This window comes from Durio zibethinus, chromosome 23 (assembly GCF_047325235.1).
Source record: "Durio zibethinus cultivar Kanyao isolate XHJ-2024 chromosome 23, ASM4732523v1, whole genome shotgun sequence".
NCBI classification, from domain to species: domain Eukaryota; kingdom Viridiplantae; phylum Streptophyta; class Magnoliopsida; order Malvales; family Malvaceae; genus Durio; species Durio zibethinus.
In genome coordinates, this window is record NC_143184.1 from 19,057,042 (window position 1) to 19,079,908 (window position 22,867).

The window sequence follows — 22,867 nt, forward strand, 5'->3', positions numbered from 1 at the left end:
ATTTTTAAATAGTAAAGAAGATTTTTTTTCTCTTAAATAATTGCTCATCATAGGAGGCAGATAAGACTTAACAGTATTTTGAAGATTTTTTATTCATTTATTTACTTATTTTTGAGAAAACTATTTTTTCAACTTTGATAGACTATCACATGATTACTTTAGTGATTTTTTAACTACCTTCAATGAATTTGTAACAAAATTTTGCTATGTTTTAATAAAATACATTAAAAGGTACTAGTTTTGAATAGAATCGATTTGAGTAGAAATAATTTTTGTTACCACTAAAGTTACCGTTGCTGCCATAAAACTCAATTCCAACCACATCAAAAACACCAAAAGCGCAAATACAGTTCTTTGAAGTTGGGATATTGCCGTATAAGGTTTCATCAAATTTAAAATAGCAATTAGTCTTCAAGTTAAGCTTCAAAGAAAATGGCATATGCTGAAAGAAGGCAATCTACCCAAAAAAGAACTGAAATTCTATTGTATATTACTTTAGAGCTTTTACCCATGACACGTGTAAAAATGTAAAACGTTTTTAAGAACATAAAATTAAATAGAAAAAGAAAAAAAATTACTAACACAAGCCTGTAAGGTGGAGAAGAAGAGAAGAATGAGAGAAAAGGCTGTAATTAGCTGAATAGTGTATCCATCTACGGTCAAGATGGCTACTTCATCTATAACAAATCAGTTTTTTATTGTAAAAGGAGATGCAAACTAAACTTAATGTAGAATAATTCATCTCCTTCTATATATCATTCATTTTCGTCTTCTACCTGAGCCACCATCGCTGAATTGCAGAAACCGGAGTGTTCAAAAATGGTGCGTAGCGCTGGACAAGAGGATTAACTGTCCTCCCAATCTTTGACCAAACACTTTGGTGACAACCAGCAGTAACCGGAGCATGGTACATAAGCTTCAATAGCTGTGAGAGGAAAAAAACAAGGACAAAAGATTTATACACATTAATTCATCATTCATTTGTTAAGAAATAATCTTAACTGTTTCAAAGATATACGGTGTTTGTTGCAAAAAATAAACTGTTTGAGATGCATTTGAGCATTATGAAAGATCTTAATATACACAAGTATTTTGTATTTAATATTTTTCCCGCAATATTAAGAACATTGTCTGCGTCAACAGAGCTCCATGTTCTAAATGAGATTACACATTAATTGTCCATTCATCACAATAAGAACAAGATTGAAAATAGAAGTTAATACATGAAAAATAAAAAATAGAGTCGTGGAAGGAAGAAGAATTACAAACCTGCCAGTACATGAAAGTCTGTATGATATTCCGTTGCCACCTACAAAATTTAATACAAAATTTCAGCAAATTAGAAAGGCTCGAGAACGTGGAATGCATTGGCTTGGAGGGAAAAATAAACCAAAGGAGTAAAAAGATATTAGCAACTGACGAGAACAAGGAAACAATTAGAAGGAAGCCAAGTCCAATCTCAGCATGTGCGGAGAGTATGCTCAGTGTAGTAGTGTTTGAATCTACCCACACACAAGGATATTCCAAATACTTCCTGTTCAAACAAAGGAGATAGCATTAATAAAAGAATGAACACATAGACCTTCTAGTGACGAATCTTGATACTTAATTTTGAAGAGTGCAATTAATATTATATTGTTTGTTTTTATAAGACAATATCTGATATATATATATATATATATATATATGTGCATACATTATACAAATAATAAAATGTAACAAACTCACAAAATTATAAATTAAAATTATTACTACGACAACATTAAATCTTTAAAAAGTATCAATACCTTCAAATTAATAGTAGAATTACTAATTACACAATCTTTCAATAAATTATGAAAAAAATTTTATTCTTTTCGATAATTTAAAATTAAATAATATATAAATAAACCAATCGATAAACAATATCTTTTTATCGAAAAAATAAATAAATAATTAAACTTTAAAAAATGAAGTGGAAACTTTGAGATTCAAAGTTTTAATCAAATCTTCCATAAAGTGATTTTTTTTGTGTTTTAAGATTTCAAGACAACATGAAATAAAGATATAAACTAAAATTAAAAGTAAAAAATTATACAAGGATGTGACATTGCAGTAAGTTATTAAAAAAGATAAATGAACAAAAAATGCATTTGATAATTGATTGAAAGTTTGGGGTTTTATTAAGAAAGCTAAAAAATTTAATTTGACTTTTATTAAATTCACATAATTGTTATTAAACTTGTGACAAATCTCTTAATTTTAAAATTTTATAAATAGTGACTAATAAGAAAAATAAATGAAGAAAGGGAACTTCTAAAAGCACCTCACCTTTTTTCTATCTACACACAGACTTTTTTTTCAAAATTTTTTATAAGTAAAATTATTTAAATATCCTTCTTACAAGTTTTTGATTATTCACTATTTTGGAGAAATTATAACATTTCTCGAAAATGGATTTTCAAGAACTCATAACACTTCTCAAAAATGCATTTTCGAAAGTGAAAAAACAAGATAGTGTTTGATTTCAAAAAACAAAGCCATTTTCTATTTTCATTTTCTTGAAAAATGATAAATATAAGTAAAAACGAATTTGATAATTGAAAATGAAAACAATTTTTTAGAAAACAAAAATGAATCTGGGTTGATATATGAAAACGAAAAAGAGAAATTTTTAATTGTGAAAATAAAGAATGTACATTATTTTTTTCTTGTTTTTTTGTAAGTTATCATATTTGAACACCTTGTAATGTCATTAATTAATAAATATATATTATATTTATAATTAGATGCCATTAATAGTAATATCATTGATTATTTTATTTATTTTCTTATTTTTGTATTTTTTGAAAATAATTTTTATTTTTGTTCACCAAATACATTTTTTAGAAAACAAAAAATGGAAAATAAAAATTATTTTTTAGAAAATAAAAATAAGAAATAAAAGCAAAAAATATTTTCTCAAACCAAACAAAGCCTAAAATTTTATAAAAAAATTACAAAAAAGAGAATTTCATTAAAATTATTTATAAATCGTGTAATAGAAAAAAATTATTACTAAAAAATCATAAAGTTTAAAATTAATAAAAATTGTTATTTTTACTATTTTAATTTAAAAAAATAAAATCTAATAAGATTCTAATTAAATAATATTATCTCTTAATGTTACAAAAGGTGATGAGAGATATATTAGGTCCGATCCATATATAAAAGCTAAAACTTTTTAATACTGTATAAGTAACACTACTAAATACTATGCAACTTTGTTAAAATCCAATATACTAATTGAAAAAATCTATCGTAATAAATAGATAAAGAGACTTCTTCATAGAATTCAATTTACTTAAAATTATTATAAAATTTTAATAATCGATAGAAAAATGTATTAAAAATGAAAAATTTTAAATTTATAAAAAAAATTATATTTGTTATTTTATCTTTAATTTAATTAAGATCTCATAAGATCTATTTTTCTCTAAAATGAAATAAAAAAAGTAACTTTTTAATTAAATTTAAATTTTATGATTTTTTCTCATAATAACCTTTTTATTACACTTTGTATAAATAATTTCGTTAAAATTCCTTTTTTTGTAAGTTTTCATAAAATTTAACTTTTACCACTCTCAAATATCTATTTTTGAGAAGTCTTATATCTTCTCGAAAATGCATTTTCAAGAAGTATTATGACTGCTTGAAAATACATTTCTGAAAGTAATAAAACTTGTGAGAAGGATATTTAAGTAATTTAACTTACAAAAAAAAAATTTTTAAATAGTTTATAGGAGAAAAAAAGGGTATATTTTGAATTCCCCATAGAGAAATAGCAATATAATTTTAACCCCGTTAAATTATGATGGATAAAATTAAATTATAATACCAAAAAAATAAATAATTTTAATAATTTTAATTTAAAGGGTATCAATTTAAATTTAATAACCCTATATATATATATATATATGGGGTCATCAAAACTTTGGCGCCCTTCAAGGCACAACGACAGTCCGCCCGAGACCTTCAAGTATAAACATGCACAAGCGTAACTAACAAGAATTTCCTTTCACCCATGTTTGAGGTGACATCAGAGAATGTTATAGATCAAATTGAACTACTGTACACCTGAGGAATTGGTTAAGGTGAAAAACAGGAAAAGTACCTTTTAGTATTAACACTCATGAAGAAAGTTTTTTTGTTTATTAGTACCATTCCTTTCTGTAAAAGTTAATGTGTATTACTTATAAGGATAACAAGCCACTGAGGGCGAGGCTGGAAAGACAAGCCCATGCCCTCAGAAGTTCTAAGTTCAAATCTCTCCACCCCATCTATTCAGAGAATGTTTAACATTAAAATGGAAAAGAAATGATAACAATAATGATCATAATATACTCCTAAAAAGTACAAAAAAACATAGGCAATAGCAGCAATAAAAACTTAACATCATTTCTATCCATCTGAATTTTATGCCTTTTCATATAAAGAATATCATCATGTGAATTTAACTGAATTTTTTTAGTAAATATTAATAGTCTAATGACATAATTAATAAAAAAATAAAAAATAAAATGAAAAACCATGTACAATCATGCTAATCAAGTAAATTTAAAACTGAACCAGCAGTCTTTAGTAAAGAAGACGGTTTACATAGCTGAGTAGAGGTTTACCTGTACAAGATAGAACGATTGAAGTTACGCCTTAAGAACATTGCAACATGTTCAAGTGCTCGGCATAAAATGGGAATCAAAGCAACTGCAGTGAAAATTCATAATTCATCATACTATATAACAAAGAGTGTTCAGCAGCAAAAAGAAAAAGTTAATAATATTTAGGGGCAGAAGAATGCTCACATTTAAGGCAAAGATGTGAAGTGACAAATATAAGGCAGTATATAAAGTAGATAAAATCTTTGGTTGCAATTATTGACTGAAAATACACTTGAACAGCCTGCAAATTCCATGCCCTTGGTCTCTGCATAACATATAGAATAGATTCAAAAGAAGAACCATAGTATATTAAATTAAATGGATGATAAGTCAATGGAAATAAGTTTACCCCATATAGTGCATACAAAGAGTATAGAGAGGAAAGAGCAGTGCCCAGAAACGACAGCCGATAAGCCCTATTCAAAAGACTTAAAGGAACAAGAGGAAAGAGGGCAAGCACAGCCACAATAAAAACCTGCAAGAAAAAATGTAAGCCAAAAATCTAACAAAAATATGGACAGGAAATGAAAGATGGCCCAAGTTACAAGATAAAGCAACTGGTTTAACACTAAGTATTATAATTAGACATTAACAATCAATCAGTTCCTCAACTCTGTGGTCTCTTTCTGGCAGAGTGCAAGAATAAATAAGGAAATAAAATGCACAACTTACACATTTGAAAACAAGATAAGAAGGCAAGAATCACCTTCTAATATGCAAATATGTACATGTGGGAGAAAGAAAAAGGGGTGGAGGTGGGGTAAGGTAGTATACCCAAGCATTGACAGAAAATTGTATTGTTTGCCGATCCCAACGCACAGAAGCTGTATTTGAACCTGCAGCTGCTGATGCCCCTGGACTTCTAGTGGTTGAACCTAGATCACAAATTTAGGATTGAGCTCAATGAAGGAAACAGCTCCTTAATAAGGAAGAGCAAATAAACAAAGTTCTACAATTTTTACGTTATTTATTGCAAGTTTTAGCTTCTTTGTCTAATCTCAGTTGCAGAAGCACCAATTTTTTACCTGCATTGCGTCCTTGAGCTTCATTATTTGCTGCTGATGATGAGGTTGACGATGAAGCAGATGGTCTTGCTGATTGTGATGGCATGCTTGACGACATTGCCTCTACCACAAGATCAGGATCCTGTTTATGAAACATATCCCATAATCATTAGATACAAGTTGGTCATGGAACAATACTAGAAAATTATTGAAAGAGGAATATATTAAAATGTGATATACATTCATATAGCAATAAAAGTTACATAATTGCAAGAAATTGCACGTTAAGAAGATTAACAGATAAGACAATGGCATGCACTCCCTATTATTCTTTTTTTTCAAGTAGGTAAACCATTTTAACATTCAATAATCAAGACTATATTCAATTGTTGCTTTTACCACTTGCTTTTTGTTTCGAAAAGCCAAAAGCAGAAAATGAGTTTTCCTATGAAAACCAAATGTATATACATTAAAGAATTAAAAGTTGAGTTGCTTGGACTTAGCTCAAGCAGTAAGAATGGATGGGATTTGGATAAAGATCCTAGGTTTGGGAGGCTGTGCTCCCTCATACCAAATAGTAATAATAGCAATAATTGGAAACTTAACATTCATAAAGAACAGGATAAGAGAAAACATAAGTTTTACAGTTATATGGAATAGTTATGTTTGAATTATGGTACTTTTCAACTATTTTCTTATTTTCTTATTTATTTTTGTAAAAAATGACTTTGCTTCTTTCTATTTGCTTTTGCTTTATAACAAAATTTTAGTTATTGTTTATTTGCTGTGTTTTTGCTATTTTAATTTTGAAACATGTTTGAATAAAGTCCATTTGGAGGTAAAAACACATCATATAGAAGAACAAAATGTATACTTTTATTTTATATAGAATAGTGTTAGAATTGGAGTTGTATTACACAAGCATTTATTCTTGATAAATTATGATTTTGCTTTCTACCAATTACTTTTTTTTTTCCTTTTAACCACTTCATAGGAAATAAAAGTAAACACTAAAAAGGAAGCAGCAAAAGAAAGAAATAAAATTAACCCCAAAAGTACTTTAAATTTATTAGAGCTTCTTGAACAGAAGAAACAAGCAAATTCATCTAAGATAAATTTTGCATCAACTCACATATATTTAATAGCAAGCATAATATTTAAATCAAACACATACCAAAATGCTACAGCACCTAAAAAGGGATGAAAACAGACTGCAAACTACACATAGCCCAGAAAAAAGCCTATATATCCAGATTCCAGTACCATTAAGTCAGTGACAGTTAGAACACAATAATAAAAGTGGAAATGAAAAAAGCAGACTGCCATATGTTAGAAAATAAAACACATAAGATTAAAGAGACTAAAGTTAAACAATAAAAATAAAGCACAAATTGAGTCGCCTTAGTGGAATAAACATTAGTAAGCACTGTCTTACTCTTTCTCATCTTTTATTTGTTTACAACTCTTTTTTTATCATTAACACTAACACTTTAAATAGTCAATTTATTCAAGATTATTGTCAGGCATCAGGGCAGATGTCAAACTTGGAGAAGTCAAACATTGTCTTCAGCTCCAATACTCCAGATCAAGTTCAAAAAGTGATCAAAGGATGCTCCAGATCAAGTTCAAGAAGTGATCAAAGGATGTCATAAGGTGAAATAGCTTCAAATCCTAATACTTGGGCATATTGTGATGTGGAGGCAAAAAACATTGTGAACCGATGGCCTTTTTCTGAGGGACAAAGAGATAGCTAAGCTTCAAAGCTTGAAATAGCAAAACCTATCTCAAGGAGAAAGAGAGGTATTAATCAAAGCAGTGGCCTGTGCCATCTCTACCTACAAATGGCTCGCTTCAAGTTACCAAATAAACTCTTTGAAGAGATTAATTCGGCAATGGCCAAATCTTGGTGGGGTCAGAAAGAGAGTGAAGGAAGAATTCATTGGCAAAGCTGCCAGGAGCTAACAATGGAAAATAGTAAAGGAGGTATGGACTTTAAAAAGTTGGCTCTTTTTATCAAGGCCATACTGGCTAATCAATGCAGGAGGATGCCACAGAATCCAGTGCTCTTTGGATTCAAATGTTGAAAGGAAATTATTTTCCTAAAAACTCTCTAGTGGATGCAACAAACAGGGCAAAGGCATCTTGGGCTTCAAGTAACATTCCTGAAGGAACAGATTTTATGAAGAAGAAGCTACTTTGGCAAGTGATGGGAAGGACATAAATTTATGTCAAGATAAAAGGACACCAAATTATGAAGAAAAAAAGGTTAGCCTTACCTGATCAAGCTAGCTCTCAACTGTTATAAAAGTTACCAGAACTAATTAACAAGGAGCAAGAAGTTAGGGATATGTCCGCTATTTGTGGTTAGATTCCAATGAAGGCAGACAAAGGCTATTGAAGCGACTCTATCATGTCAGTAGGGCATAGGATACAATCATGCAGCCTTTTGAAAAGAAAAGTGCAAATATACCATAAAATCATAAATCAGTCAGTAGAACAAGGGCAGGTCTGCAGGGGGAGTCAAAATTGTTCTTCTTGTCATGTACTGGAAAATAAGGTAAGGAAAGAGGTTGGGAGGTATCATCGTTATAAAGCGAAAAGAGAATGTTACTTCTATTAATAGATGGTTTAAGAAGGCATAATAGAAGGAACAATTCCAAAGTAGATCAGAAACTCAGATTGCTTTCAAATGCAGGATGATTTGAACAGGTCATCCTAAGGCATATTCAGCATGAAAGAAGCTGAATGCTTGCTCATTTTCTGTTTTTCAAGACTAAAGTAGCCACATGCGAATTCATCAAAGTTCAGTAGGTGGAAGAAATTAGAGAGTAAAAGGGCACATAATCAAGATAAAGAAAATTCTCAATCATTGGTCTTGCAAAGAAGGTTTCTGCACATTTAGCTGCAGCTGAAAAGAACTTGGCTTCCAAAATAGAAGCACAAATCAGCAGTTAAAGACAAGTTTCAAAAGGATGTTTGTTCAACATAATCGCAAATTGCAGTTGATGAAATCTTAAGAAGGCTAAGAAGATTCATAAACCGCAGAATCAAACCAATTTTAAAGGTTTTCAATCACCTTAGAACTAAAATTTTAGCAGACAAAATTAAATTTCGTTAGAAGAAAAGCAATTCCATATTTGTTTTGTTTTTTTTTTTCTGTTGCTGTTTTCTTGAGTAGCTAATGGCCCTAAAAAAAACCCATAACTGACAAAAAAATCATATATAAATTCACAAATCTCATAAATATAAAAACCTAGATGGGAAATTCCAAGATTCTTGAACATACCAACACATCACACTATAAACAAGGGAAAAACCCAGCGTTAGATTGCAAATTTCTCTATTAATCAGCGTCAAAACACATAAGAGAAAAAACACAGATTGCAAATTCCTAAAGAAACAAAACCCAGATGGAAAATCTCAAATACCAAAGCACAATTTATTAAAGAGAGAGAGAGAGAGAGAAACGTACGATATAGCGCTGGTAGAACTTGCGCTTAAAGTGATCAACAACATCAGCGCGAGAAGCCATGTGAGGAGGAATCAAGATATTGGACCAATAATCTGGCCATCTGGGATCGTTCTCGTAATCGTAGGCAGCCGCCGATATTCTCTTCAGCTTCTGCGGATCTTCTCTCTCTTCTCCCATTTTTCTTTTCTTTACTTGTTCCCAAAGAGGTTACTTCCTTCGGTTCTGTTGAGAAAGCAGCGGACCTAGACTAGAAGAGAGTGCAGTCTTAACTTGCCCTTCTGGTTCCACTGGGACCCAAAACGACTAATCGAGTAAACCCTCATCAGTCCAGCAATAATTTCAATCGCATGTTTTTTTCACTTTTAGCCCTCTCTTTGTTATATTTTTTTAAACACTTAAGTCCATTTTTTATTTGTTTTTATTTTTAATTTTTTTATTTAAAAAGATTTCAAATGATTTATTTTTTCAGGATAAAATTATTATTTTTTAACTATTTATTAATAAAATTATTATTTAATATAAAACAATTTAATAATTATTTATTAATTTTATGAATATTAAATAATTTATTTTTTTATATTATCTATAATTTTTAATTCAATATCTTTAATATTCATTTTCTCTTTTTATTACAATTTATTTCATCTCTATTTTTATATATAAATATATATCTCACCATTAATTTTAATTTTAATATTATCGTATCTAATCCCACCGCATCCTTATTTTCAATCGACTTTCATTAAACAAAAAAACGGACCAAGTCAGCTTCAATATCAAAACAATATAAGGTTTAACAGGGTAGCCAGTTGATCAACCCTGTCAACCTTGGACTGTTAATAAATCAGATAATCAAGGCACATCTAAACTCAAGACCAAAGAAAAGGAAAAAAAAGCCCATCTATAAGTTGGGCAGTGGAATTTGTTGGGAATCCGGACTAAGAAAATTTTAATTACTTACAAATAAGGAAAAGCCTAAAGTTTTTCTTTTCATTATTTCCAGGTGCAAAACGAATTCAGGAGTTAAAACGAGGAAAAAAAGATGAATGAATGATTCTAAATCATAGAAAATAAATGCACAGGCATTCTTACAGGGAAATCATGGATGCTTTTTCTTTTTTTCTTTTTTTCTTTTAATATTAAGAAGGAAAAAAAAATGCTCAAGAGTACACATCAAGTGAGAAGCAACACCTGATTCCATCCTATACAAAATTGAGAGGTAGAGCATATCCCCTTTTAACAGTGTGATGCATCTGAAGTCTCAGTCAGTACTAATAATAAGAGCAATTCAATTTTCTTTTAATGGTTTACACATTGAACTCATCTGACTTGCTTGACATCCGAGTCGGATTCAAGGCATCAAGGTGCTACAATCCATAAGCTCTCGACTCCTCCGGCTACCTTGACTACCATCTTCTTGACCTTTCCAACTGCTCTGAGTGTGACTAAAGAAATTAGAACTGTAGTCTTGACTGACAAATGCTAACCTCTGAAACATTCTGACTTGCGCAGACGGCTGCGCTGAATCAAAAACTTCACTTTGGCCAGGTCTCATTCCATTTGTGAGATCTGATGACTCATCCAATGAGTCTAGAGCTCTCACCACCTATGAAATAAAATGTCAAAGAAATCCATGCGTAAAAGCCAAACGTGATAATAAACAAAGTTCCATAATACTCAAACATATTTACCTGACTCATTTTTGGCCTTTTAGCAGCTGAATGTCGTACACAAACTGCAGCTGCCTCAATCATTCGAAATATTTCATGATCCACATACTTCTTTTCCAGCCTTGGATCTACCAACTCCTCAAAGTCTTGATGTTCAATTGCTTCAGCAAGCAGTGGTCGAGCCTGAGTAAAAAGTTTGAATCAAATTAAAATGTTTGATATTGGAACATCGCCACAGGTTTCATTACCTAAAAGAAACTGTGGGAAAACACTTATTTACAGTTGATTGTAATCTTATAATTTGTATATTTATATTTGTATCTCTAGAATTAAGGAAGATTTAGTTTCCTAGTTTAACCCCTAGTTAGTTGTATATAAACCTAAGATTCTTGTATAATTCAACATAAGTAGTTTTTCAATATACATTCAGTTTCCACATGATATCAAAGCTTTAGACTCTTCTTGGGAAGAAAAATTTTTAGCCTTCATTGCTGACTTTTTTAGGCCTTCATTGCCGAACCCTTTCAAAGAAAGATATCACTATCACCCAATTTGAGAAAATGTTAACTGGAAAAATCACTGGAGTATTACAGATCTCTCAGAAACATGGAGAGTTCAACAAGGAAGAGATTGAAAAGCTGAGAAACTTATTGAAAATCCTTGAAAAGCCTACTATGGTATGTTCTTTGGGTAAAGTTTCTAGTTCACGTAAAGCTTCCGGTTCTCATGGATTAAATGTCTCGGCTAAGCCTATTACAAGTTCTTAGGTCATTGACTCAGAAGCCACAGACCACATGACACATTCCCCACAAAAGTTTAGTACATATAACCTGTGTCCTAGTAATAAGAAAATTATTGTTGCTGATGGTTCACTTACCACACTGACAGGATTAGGAGATGTTCAAGTTAATCTCTCGTTTGTTCTAAAAAATGCTCTTCATGTTCCTGGATTGTCTACTAATCTGATATCTATACAAAAACTTACCAGAGATATGAATTGCAAAGTAACTTTTTATCCCTTTTATTGTGAATTTCAAGACCAGAGTTCAGGGAAGATGATTGGACTTGCTAAGGAGAAGGATGGACTATACTATCTTGAGACATCAAATAACACAAGTAGTATCAAAAATAGTTTACCTTTGTCATTTCTTTCTGAAAAATCTTCCAATAAAGACAAAATCTGACTTTATCATTTTCGTCTTGGACATCCTTCTTTTGGAACCTTGAGAAACATGTTTCCTTCTTTGTTCAAAGAATTAAATATTGAAGATTTTCATTGTGATATTTGCGAATTTGCAAAACATAGACATGTGTTTTTTCCAATCAGTAACAAAAGAAGTTCTACTCCCTTTTACTTGATTCATAGTGACATTTGGGGTCCCTCTACAATTTTTAATATTTCTGGTGTGAGATGGTTTGTTTCATTCATAGATGATTGTACTAGGGTCTCTTGGATTTTTTTACTTAAATCCAAATCAGATGTGAATAGTATATTTTTAAGCTTCCAAAACATGATCCAAAATCAATTTGGAGTAAGAATCAAGAAATTTAAGTCTGATAATGCAAGAGATTACTTCAACCAGAGTCTATCCACCTATTTTCAAAAAGAGGGGATTATCCATGAGTCATATTTTGTTAATACTCTACAACAGAATGGAGTGACAGAGAGAAAAAACAGCCATTTACTAGCCACAACCTGAGCCTTTCTTTTTCAAGCAAATGTACCTAAATCTTATTGGAGGGAAGCTGTTCTCACTGCCACACACATTATAAATAGGTTATCTTCAAGAGTTTTGAGATTTAAAACTCCTATGAAACTACTCTCATAATTTTATCCCAACCTCAATACCACAAACAATTTCACACCTAGGATATTTAGTTGTACATCATTTGTTTATGTTCACAATCATAACAGGGAAAAGTTGGATCCAAGAGCGATTAAGTGTATTTTTGTGGGGTATTCTTTAACTCAAAAAAGATATAAGTGCTATCATCCTCCTACCAAAAAATTTTATGTGTCTGCAGATGTCACTTTTGAAAAAAATAAACCATTTTTTACTCAACCTTATCTTCAGGGAGAGACTTCATTCATGGAAGATAAGGATAAAGACTTCTTTTTGCTTGATTTGCCCCCTTCTTCAACATTTACACCCATTAATTCCTCTGAGTCGAAACCTGTTTCTGCTGAGCCCAAGTCAAACATGAATTTAAGTCTGAACCCATTTCAAATACGAAAGATGTGACAAAGAATAATATTGTTCTTGATTCTATGAAGGAATTACAGGTATATTCAAGAAGAAAAGTTTCAAATCCTGAACCTGTGCCAGTCTAAGAACCTAATATTAACTCTGAAAATGAGATAACTACAGTTTTTGACTTTGTTTCTCAAAATAAGCATGAATCTCCTAAAACTATAACTAGTGATTATGATTTGCCTATTGCCATTAGGAAAGAAACCAGAGAATGTACCAAGCATCCACTATACCCAATATCTAATTTTGTGTCATTTGAAAAATTCTCACCATCTCACAAAAATTTTCTTATGAGCCTAAACACTATTTCTATTCCAACTACATTATCCGAGGCATTATCGAGTGAGAAATGGAGGCAAGCCATGAAAATAGAAATGAAGGCCTTAGAGAAAAATCAGACATGAAAACTGGTAAAGTTGCTTAAAGAAAAAAATCCAATGGGGTGTAAATGGGTTTTCACTGTAAAATACAAGGCAGATGGTACTGTTGAAAGGTATAAAGCCAGGTTAGTGGTTAAGGGCTACACTCAAACCTATGGAGTAGATTACCAAGAAACCTTTGCTCCAGTTGCCAAGATGAATACAGTTAGGATTTTGTTATCATTGGCTGCAAATTACAATTGGCCGCTTCAACAATTTGATGTAAAGAATGCTTTTTTACATGGTGATTTGGAAGAAGAAATATATATGAAGGTTCCACCAGGATTTGGAGTTCATCTAGAAGCAAACAAAGTATGCAGGCTAAAAAAGGCTTTATATGGCCTTAAACAGTCTCCTAGAGCTTGGTTCGGGAGATTTGCTAAAGTGATGCTAGCAATGGGATATAAACAGAGTCAAGGAGATCACACATTGTTCATCAAGCACTCTGATTCAGGGAGAGTGACAGTTTTATTAGTGTATGTTGATGATATAATTGTAACTGGAGATGATGAAAAAGAGAGAATCTCTAAAACAGTGTTTGGCTAGAGAATTTGAGATAAAAGAGCTAGGGAGATTGAAGTACTTCCTAGGAATTGAAGTAACTCACTCACGGCATGGTATTTTTATCTCACAACAGAAATATGTGATGAATCTTCTGAAAGAAACTGGGAAGCTTGCATGTAAACCTGTAAATACCCCTATAGATCCTAATCATAAAATTGAAAAAGCTAATGAAAATGCTGTTGTAAATAGAGAGATGTACCAAAGATTAGTTGGAAGACTCATTTATCTCTCACATACTAGACCTGATATAGCATATGCTGTGAGTGTGGTAAGTCAATTTATGCATAGTCCTAAAGAAGTGCACCTACAGGCTGTTTACCGTATATTGCACTATTTGAAAGCCAATCCTGAGAGAGGTATCTTATTCAAAAAAAATTCGGGATTAGTTCTAGAAGCATATACAGATGCTGATTATGCAGATTCAGTAACTGATAGAAGATCCACCTCAGGCTACTACACTTTCTTAGGTGGTAATCTTGTGACTTGGAGGAGTAAAAAACAGAATGTGGTGGCAAGCTCAAGTGCTGAAGCAGAGTTCAGAGCAATGGCTCAAGGAATTTGTGAACTACTATGGTTAAAGATTATCCTAAAAAACTTGAAGATCAAGTGGGATGGACCAATGACACTCTACTGTGATAACAAGTCTGCAATAAGCATTGCACACAATCCTGTGCAACATGACAGAACAAAACACATTGAAGTAGACTGGCATGTCATAAAGGAAAAACTAGACAGTGGGTTGATTTGTACACCTTATATATCAACCAAGGGTCAACTTACAGATGTGTTGACTAAAGGTCTCAGCAGTGCAACATTTCAAGAAATTATTTCCAAGCTGGGAATGGAAAACACCTATTCACCAGCTTAAGGGGGAGTGTGGGAAAACACTTATTTACAGCTGGTTGTAATATTGTAATCTGTATATTTATATTTGTATCTCTAGAATTAAGTATTTGTATCCCTAGAATTAAGGAAGATTTAGTTTCTTAGTTTAACCCCTAGTTAGTTGTATATAAACCTAAGATTCTTGTATAATTCAACATAAACAGTTTTTCAATATACATTCAATTTCCACAGAAACAAATGATTGACATAGTAACAATTTGGTTTAATACTTTTTGGATTTTTTTTTTTTTTTGTGCAACATTACACTCGATTTCAGATTTTATTCAGAAGAAAATCAAATTTCTTAAAGATTCAACCAGCATAAGACTTTAAACTAAAAGCAAAGCTAAATTTTGTGAACATGACACAGCAAGCACAAACTTGATAACACAAAACCCAGCTGCATAGCCTTACCCATTCAACTAGGCTCTCATCACCTAGGGGCTGAGAATCATCAACAGGCTTGCGCCCAGTAATTAGCTCCAAGAGCACGACACCAAAGGAATAAACATCAGATTTTTCAGTTAACTTGCCACTTGTTGCATATTCTGGAGCCATATATCTGTAAAAGAACAAATTCATTTATCAGAAAACCCTGAATATGATATTTGACCACAACACCATACATGTTTGCAGACCACATAAAACGCAGTGCACTTTTAAACAAATTGTCACATCTAAAAATTATCAGATATAAAATGCCTAAAATCTCAACTATGTTCTTTAAATAGATCAAAGTGATTAGATGCGTTTATAATATATACCACAACTTCTAGCTTTACAACAGGAAATCTTCAAATAGTTCAAAAGTACCAAAAAAATTGATTTATGCTTATGCAACACAGGAAAATAGAATCATGCACAAGCACGTGAAAGTTTACTTCTTTTAGATATATCACAAACCAACATAGTAAGTTAACTTACCCAAAGGTTCCCATCACACGTGTGGTTACATGTGTATTTGAATCCAAAGCTAACTTTGCAAGTCCAAAATCTGAAACCTGTTGTAGACACATGAATTGTGAGACAGAAAGTTAGAGTGGCATAAGGGAAATTAAAAGAATGAAAAAAAGAAAACCCCAATATAGGTAATAAGTGTATAACGGTAAGAAATATTAATAACTCTAAAATTAAAGCACAAATTCTACAGTTAACAAGAGACGATAAGGCACTCATAAGCACAGCCAAAATCCCCCAATCAAGATCAAAATAATGTTCACAAAATTTTAGACTGTAGAAATGTGCATACCTGAGCCTTGAAATTGTTGTCAAGAAGAATGTTTGATGACTTGATATCCCTATGGATGATGCGAGGATGGCCTGATCAAAGCAAAATATTTATAAGAAATGTTGCATTAGAAGTTACAATGGAAATGATGTGAAGATTAGTTGATTACCAAAGGAAAATATCAAAGGAACGGAAATTTTATATAATTACAAGTATATATTACTTTATAGCATAGCAAACCTAGGTCTAGGTGTTGTTTAAACTCTACTTTTGTTCTTATGCAGATAATTAAATTTGCAGCATATGCCAGAGTTTCAAAGCACAACAAATAAAAGAAGCAAGAAGAACAAGTAGATTACAGTCTTCATGGAGGTAAGCTATCCCACGAGCTGCACCTGCAGCAACCTTGACTCGTACTACCCAATCCATTACTGGCCTGCCTCTACCTGCAAAATTCCATAAAAGTGCATGAAATTAGAACATTATCATTTGTGCAAGGGGATGACAAAGGGTAAATCTTGCAAGTTTCTATTATCCCTTATCTTCTATTCAATGTGTAGGTGGATACTCAAGTGCATTTCAGTGAGTTGGGACAGAAAGGAGCTTCCCAACAGATGTACAGATGCTCAAGCACTGTGGGTCCAAACAAGTTAATGGACAGGAATCCTCTTACATAGTTGGTGTCAATATCCGTCATATCAGTTGACTTTGACCTATACATATAACTCATGTGCAAACTACTTCAAATTTTGAACTTAAAATTATATCTGACTTCTTCATAAGCAGAGAACGCTTAGAGAACAGAAGCACTTAGGCATTTAAGATCAGAAGATGTCTTACCATGGAGATGGTAATGAAGGGTGTTATTCGGGACATAATCATAGACAAGCAATCTTTGATGCTCTGATATACAGTACCCCACCAGTGAAACCAAATGGCGATGATGTACTCGGCTAATAATCTCAACTTCTGCTCTGAACTCCCGCTCCCCCTGTCCACCACCAATCTTTAGCTGCTTAACAGCCACTTCTCTACCATCTGTGAGGATACCTTTGTATACACAACCAAATCCACCTTCACCCAAAAGATTATATTCTGAAAACCCATCTGTTGCCTGGACTAGCTCTTCATATGTAAACCATGTCCTGGAATTATTGACCCCACCAGGCTCTGAAGGTGAATAAAAACCACTGTTAGAACCACTTTCCACTACTTGATGTGTAGACTGGGGCCTTAAAAGTGCAGAATCTGCAGAGCAATGCAAGTTCCTTTATCACTTTATGGCATAATTGAAGTTATATTCAGTTATAGCAAGAAAAATCAAAGGAAGGAACTGAAATATCATTGCCCATGTAAGAAAACAGAACCACTCCTTTTGCTTTTACGTTAGAAGCAAGAAGGGAAGAAGAAGAAGAAGAAGAAAAGGAAGCCAGGACGGGTTCAAAAGTTTTCCTTTTAGTTGCCGAGATATGTATAAAGGTAGTCCAAATTCTAATAATAATCTCTCTTTTGGTATTAGATTCTCAACATGGAAAAGTTCACATTCAATTACTTCATAAATAAGTTTCAATATTCTATCAAGTGTTACTCATTCTAAGGAAGGTTTAGATTTATTTTTGTGCATGATGTGAGACTGAATCTCATATGGTTTTAAGATTGGAAAATGTTAGAGTGCTTGTCTTCACCAAAAAAAAAAATGTTACAGTTCTTACTGCAAATTTAACAAACCATTTTTTTTTGTCAAAAATTAGTACAAAAGTCATTTCAATTTGATTTAGCAGTTTTATAATATTCTAATTTAATTACACTATTCTTAGCTTTACATATACTATATTTAATATATATAACGATTATTTATGATAAAAATAATTATTTATGCCTTTTTACATATTTTCTAATAATTTATTAGTAATATTTGAGACGCCTAAGAATAAAATCCCTGGCTCTAGCGAACTCCTTTAAGTTAATTCTCAAACATATTGGAACACTATCAATGAACCACAGTTCATGCTGTCACCAAAGATATGGTAGCAGTGGTAAAAGGTAGAAAGCATTGAAAGTTTGACGTTGAGAAATTGTGGAAATATAGTAAAGAAAAGGTAGGTCCTTGGGGTTTGAGAATCAAATCATCAAGCTGATGAAAAGTGTATGTTAGTTTTCTTGAATGAATTTTGCAACACAAATAGCCATAAAAGAGAAGAAAAGATTAAAGCAATGATAATCTTAGTTTAACATAATTTAATAGGCACAAAAGATCTTCAAATTTACCTTGATGTGATAAACTAGGATAAAAAATGCCCTCAGATTTCCGTCAATAACTTAGCATGTTTAAATGTAATATGCACAATGCAATCAAATGTGGATCACATTGACGGCAATTTATAAACTTTTCTCATATTAATCTGCTTATAAGTTTATTCTATTATATATATTACTCAAAAAAAAAGTTTCCTTTCAACCAAAATCTTTGAGCTTACTATCAGGGGAAATTTTCATATTAAAACTTTTGAAATTTTTAACCACAAAATGAAACCAAACTTAAGAATAAATATTTTTGAAGACTGTGATCTGAGTTAATTAGACATTTAGTACCTGAATTTGGGAAAATGTATGAATTGGTATTCGAAGAGAAAATTGTATAATTTGCACCCTAAACTTTTAAATTATGTATCATGTTAACCCAAACTCTAATACCGCTAACTCAATCAACTTATATATATAGCATTTAACTTTGACCAATATTATCAAGTTGCATGTTCACAACAAAAAACTATCAAAATTTTTTTCAATATAAATCTAAACATTTTTTTTTCTTGGATGATAAAAATTTTGTCTATTATCCATCAATTATTGCTTTTCACGTAACGTCCACAAGGCATCTACATAAAGCTTTTACAAAACATATCACTTTTATTTAACAAATGACATGCATATAACACAAATATATTGGTTAGATGGCATATTGGTGAGTTTGGTTAACAATATTAGAATTTCAGTTAACATAATACATTGTTTGAAAGTTTAGAGTGCATAAACTTTTTTTTTTTCTTCAAGTACCATGTTGTATATATCCCAAAGTTCAAATACCAAACATCTAATTGACTCTTTTGAAATTAATCTAGACAACATTGAAATAAAGATAGTTCTCACATTGAATTCAGAACATCCATAAACAACAGCAGAACATAAAAATCTACTTAAGTAAGCAATGTTACAACTATTTACCTGAATTTTGTGGAGAGGCAAATGGAGAAGGCATAGCGTACCCAATTTTTGGTCGAGCCCTCTTCCTCTTCCGTTTCTGTGCAAACCACACAGCCATCGCAAGAAGACTGAGCACAATAAACCCAACAACAATGCCTACTGCCACAGCACCTCCAGCACCTAAACCATTTTTACCAGATGATGTTGCATTTGCAGATGCATTGGTACTAATACCATTAGTTGACTTTGCAGATGGTTTTTCTGTTGGAATTGAGGGCAAAAGTGATGAATTAGGACTTCCCGTTGTTGATGGAGTACTTGGAGTTTCCGGGGGTGAAAGTGTAGGTGGTAAGGAGGTTGAAGGAACTGAAGGAGGCGGGGATGATAATGTAGGTGTGGAGGGAAAAGTTGCGGCTGGAGGAGGAGGAGCAGACTTTGAGCTAGAAGGTGAAGGTGTAAGTGTAGGAGGTGAGAAAGAGCTTCCAGGTGGTGCTGTTGCTGGTGGTGAAGGTAGAGACTTTGAGGAGGGTGTCGTTGGAACATTAGTTGGAGGAGGTGGGGAAAGTGCAATGACCTGAGGTGGAGGCGAAGTTACAACCGGAGGTGCCGATGCAACTTGTGCAGGTGGAAAACCACCAGATTGCAGTGGTGGAGATAAAACTGGGGAGGGTGGTGAATTCTCCAAGGGTGAAGGGACAGCAGGAGGTGAAGGTGGAGGAGATGTTGGCAATGATGGAGGTGGGGAAGATGGAGGGGATGGAGGAGGAGATGCTGGAGTTGATGGTGGAGGTGAAGCTGATGGAGTTGCCAATGCTGGTGGTCGTGACAAAGGTGGTGATGGGGGAGAAGCTATAGGGACAACTGGAGGAGGTGACTGAGGTGGTGGAGATAAAACTGGGGAGGGTGGAGGGAGAGCAGGAGGTGAAGGTGGAGATGTTGGCAGTGACAGAGGTGAGGAAGGTGGAAGGGATGGAGGAGGAGATGCTGGGATTGATGGTGGAGGGGAAGCTGGTGGAGTTGCCAATGCCGGTGGTGGTGACAAAGGTTGTGATGTAGGAGGTGATTGAGGTGGTGGAGACAAAGAATTTGTTAGTGGTGAGGCTGGTGGAGGATAAGTAGTTTGATTTGGCAAAGATGATGTGGGGGATGGCGAAGTGGTTGAGGAATTAGAGGAGGAAGACGTAGGAGGTGCTGATGATGGTGGTGGTGAGATATCACTAGAAGTTGGTGGAACCACAGAAGGTAAAGTTGAAGTCATATTTCTCTAAATGATTAACACTAATATATTCCCTACAGTCTCATATCCATTTTAGAAAAATCTAAACACCTAAGCTCCTATTGTTCCACAAACTACATCCATACATCGTTTCCACAGCACAAAATGCCAAAATTAAGGCCTTTAAACGTGTATCAAAGCTCCTTCTCTAAAACACAAAGAAAACTCCAAAGCATTGACAACAGCAACCCCTAGAAACTAATAGAAAATGTTCCAACAAGTCAAGCTTAGGCACAAAAACCAATCAACTAAATTCCATTCCTGGTATAACCAAGATTGCACACTCCAACAACCTCAAAAAATGAGGATAACCCAGTTCTTAAAAGCCTCCAAAAAGCAAATCCCAGATCACCAAACTCAAAATTTTAAATCACAAGACTGAGTTCCCACTTCGAAGCAACAACCAGAATGCCATAACAACTGTTAACAAACAAAATGCAGCATTACCAGATGATGAAACCTTGGAAACACAAGAAGCTTAAAAGAAAAGAAATGCTTACCTATCTGTCCAAAAAATCTGAAGAAAATTGGAATCTTGAAAAGCCACTGAGACGGTGGTATTGATTATTAGCAAGAAAAAAAGAAAAAGAAAAAGGCTGTTTCTTTTTCTTCTGAGGAAATTGGTAGAGAGAGAGACAGAGCGCGTTTTTGTGAGAATATTGTCTGTGAGCATTAGTGGTGTAAAGGAAACGTGGGGTCAACTCGGAGTCTACGGTCAATCAGTCCCGCCATCACATGTACAATAGGGCATGCAATCACTTTCCTAGCTGTTTACAAAAAATTTCTTTCCTTTTTCTTTTCTTTGTTTAAAAATTAGTAAAACTTTATAAATTGAAATAGGCTACATTAAATAAATATAGCAAATTTTACTACTCTCTTTTTTGTCTTTTTTTTTTTTTGAAATTTTAGGAAGTTACGAGGTTTAAACGTTTTTTTAAGTATCTAACTAGCGTTTATTAAACAAAATTTAATTATAAAATTTCTTTTTCATTGTGATGGAAAAACTCATTTATGAAAATTATTTTTATTTAGTACATTCCAAGAATTCTAAGAAAAAAATGAGCATTTTAGAATTTTAAATCTCTACTTTTTTAGTATAAGCCTTAAAAATTATATATTAAGCTAAATTCTATTACGATGTATTACTCGTTCCGAGGATCAAAAGCCTATTCTCATTGTTTTATCCTTTAAGAAAAAACATAGGTGACCATTATAATATCACCGTCCAGTTCTTGGCTACAGATGTAAGATTGTTTTTCCTTGACATTGGATGTGGATTATATGTTTGTTGAGGGGCAGTATGATTTCCCACGAACGACTTCATTAATGATACAAATATTGTTAGACTATGTCTATTACGAAGTATTTATTACCTGCCTGAGGGTTTGAAGATATATTTTTACGATTTTATCCTTTAATAAAAAAATGCTTTGATAGAGGAAGAATAGCCCTTACTTATATAGCTACTATTTATATTTTATTATTAAACATGAGATCGTTTCTGCAACAATTTTGATGATTAACTAAGTAGGAGAGACGTCAAAAGTTGTAAAAATATTATGAAAATTGAAATGTTTTTATTTGCAATAATTAGTTTAATAATAGTAGCATATACGATATTAAAGTGGATAATACGAGATTCTTTTTAACAAATTCAAACATTAAAATAAAAAAATTATGCTAAAGATTTTTTTCATGCACCCATTAAAACCATACTTTTTTAAAGTGTTGTTGTAACCTCTAGATTACACTTTCCCTTTTTACTCATAATTAAAAGGTGCGCCCTTCAACTTCAACTTTAATAAAAGAAAACAGAATATGAACAAAAAAAAAAAAAAAAAAAAGGGTTTCTTTGAACTTTATAGTCTGTTCTATGTTACTTGACGACTAAACTAAATTCTAAAAAATGTGGATTAATTTACAAACTAAAAAGAAATTAATCCATTTACTTTTCATATTTCAATTTTGTTTCTATTATCCTATTTTTCTTAAGAATTCCAATTATAAATTTCTCCATCCCAATGAATTAATTGACGGCCCTATTTCAATTGTTGTGAGAAGGAATTAATTCCAATAGTAATTTCCTCTTTTTGATGTAAAAATTAGGAGACATGTATTACTCAAAAATATGTGTTGTGGATCATGCATTATCGATTATTGACAATAAAAATTACTAATAAAATTTAAATCCAAGATCATTTACATCAACTCAAACAA

At 32.4% G+C, this 22,867-nt stretch overlaps 2 protein-coding genes across 4 annotated transcripts; both read right to left on the minus strand.

The window, feature by feature from the left end:
- Nucleotides 1-458: 458 nt before the first annotated feature.
- On the minus strand, nt 459-9,555 carry LOC111314698 (uncharacterized). Its single transcript, XM_022916315.2, has 9 exons — nt 9,153-9,555; nt 5,702-5,822; nt 5,451-5,551; nt 5,026-5,151; nt 4,821-4,941; nt 4,638-4,722; nt 1,421-1,534; nt 1,270-1,309; nt 459-925 (listed from the first exon to the last, which is right to left on the minus strand). Exons 1-9 carry the CDS (start codon nt 9,327-9,329, stop codon nt 773-775), a joined length of 1,038 nt encoding a protein of 345 aa, XP_022772050.2. The 5' UTR covers nt 9,330-9,555; the 3' UTR covers nt 459-772.
- Nucleotides 9,556-10,237: 682 nt separating this feature from the next.
- LOC111314697 (proline-rich receptor-like protein kinase PERK8) lies at nt 10,238-21,272 on the minus strand. 3 transcript variants are annotated; one of them, XM_022916314.2, is made up of 9 exons: nt 21,151-21,272; nt 19,396-21,070; nt 17,011-17,340; nt 16,530-16,616; nt 16,192-16,262; nt 15,867-15,943; nt 15,357-15,504; nt 10,844-11,005; nt 10,238-10,758 (listed from the first exon to the last, which is right to left on the minus strand). In XM_022916314.2, exons 2-9 carry the CDS (start codon nt 20,630-20,632, stop codon nt 10,504-10,506), a joined length of 2,367 nt encoding a protein of 788 aa, XP_022772049.2. In that variant the 5' UTR covers nt 20,633-21,070; nt 21,151-21,272; the 3' UTR covers nt 10,238-10,503. The 3 variants fall into 3 exon arrangements, with proteins under 3 accessions (XP_022772049.2, XP_022772047.2, XP_089609361.1); XM_022916312.2 differs by having other exon boundaries at nt 17,011-17,418; XM_089753235.1 differs by lacking the exons at nt 10,238-10,758; nt 10,844-11,005 and adding an exon at nt 12,861-13,003 and having other exon boundaries at nt 17,011-17,418.
- Between the last annotated feature and the right edge of the window lie 1,595 nt (nt 21,273-22,867).

Coding starts and splice junctions, on each gene's coding strand:
- LOC111314698 (XM_022916315.2), bottom strand. CDS start 9,329: ATGGGAGAAGAGAGAGAAGATCCGCAGAAGCTGAAGAGAATATCGGCG. Junction 5,823..9,152: donor AGTTCTACCAGCGCTATATC/GTACGTTTCTCT, acceptor TTTCATAAACAG/GATCCTGATCTTGTGGTAGA. Junction 5,152..5,450: donor AATTTTCTGTCAATGCTTGG/GTATACTACCTT, acceptor TTTTTCTTGCAG/GTTTTTATTGTGGCTGTGCT.
- LOC111314697 (XM_022916312.2), bottom strand. CDS start 20,632: ATGACTTCAACTTTACCTTCTGTGGTTCCACCAACTTCTAGTGATATC. Junction 17,419..19,395: donor TGCCTCTCCACAAAATTCAG/GTAAATAGTTGT, acceptor ATTGCTCTGCAG/ATTCTGCACTTTTAAGGCCC. Junction 11,006..15,356: donor ATGAGAGCCTAGTTGAATGG/GTAAGGCTATGC, acceptor CTTTTTACTCAG/GCTCGACCACTGCTTGCTGA.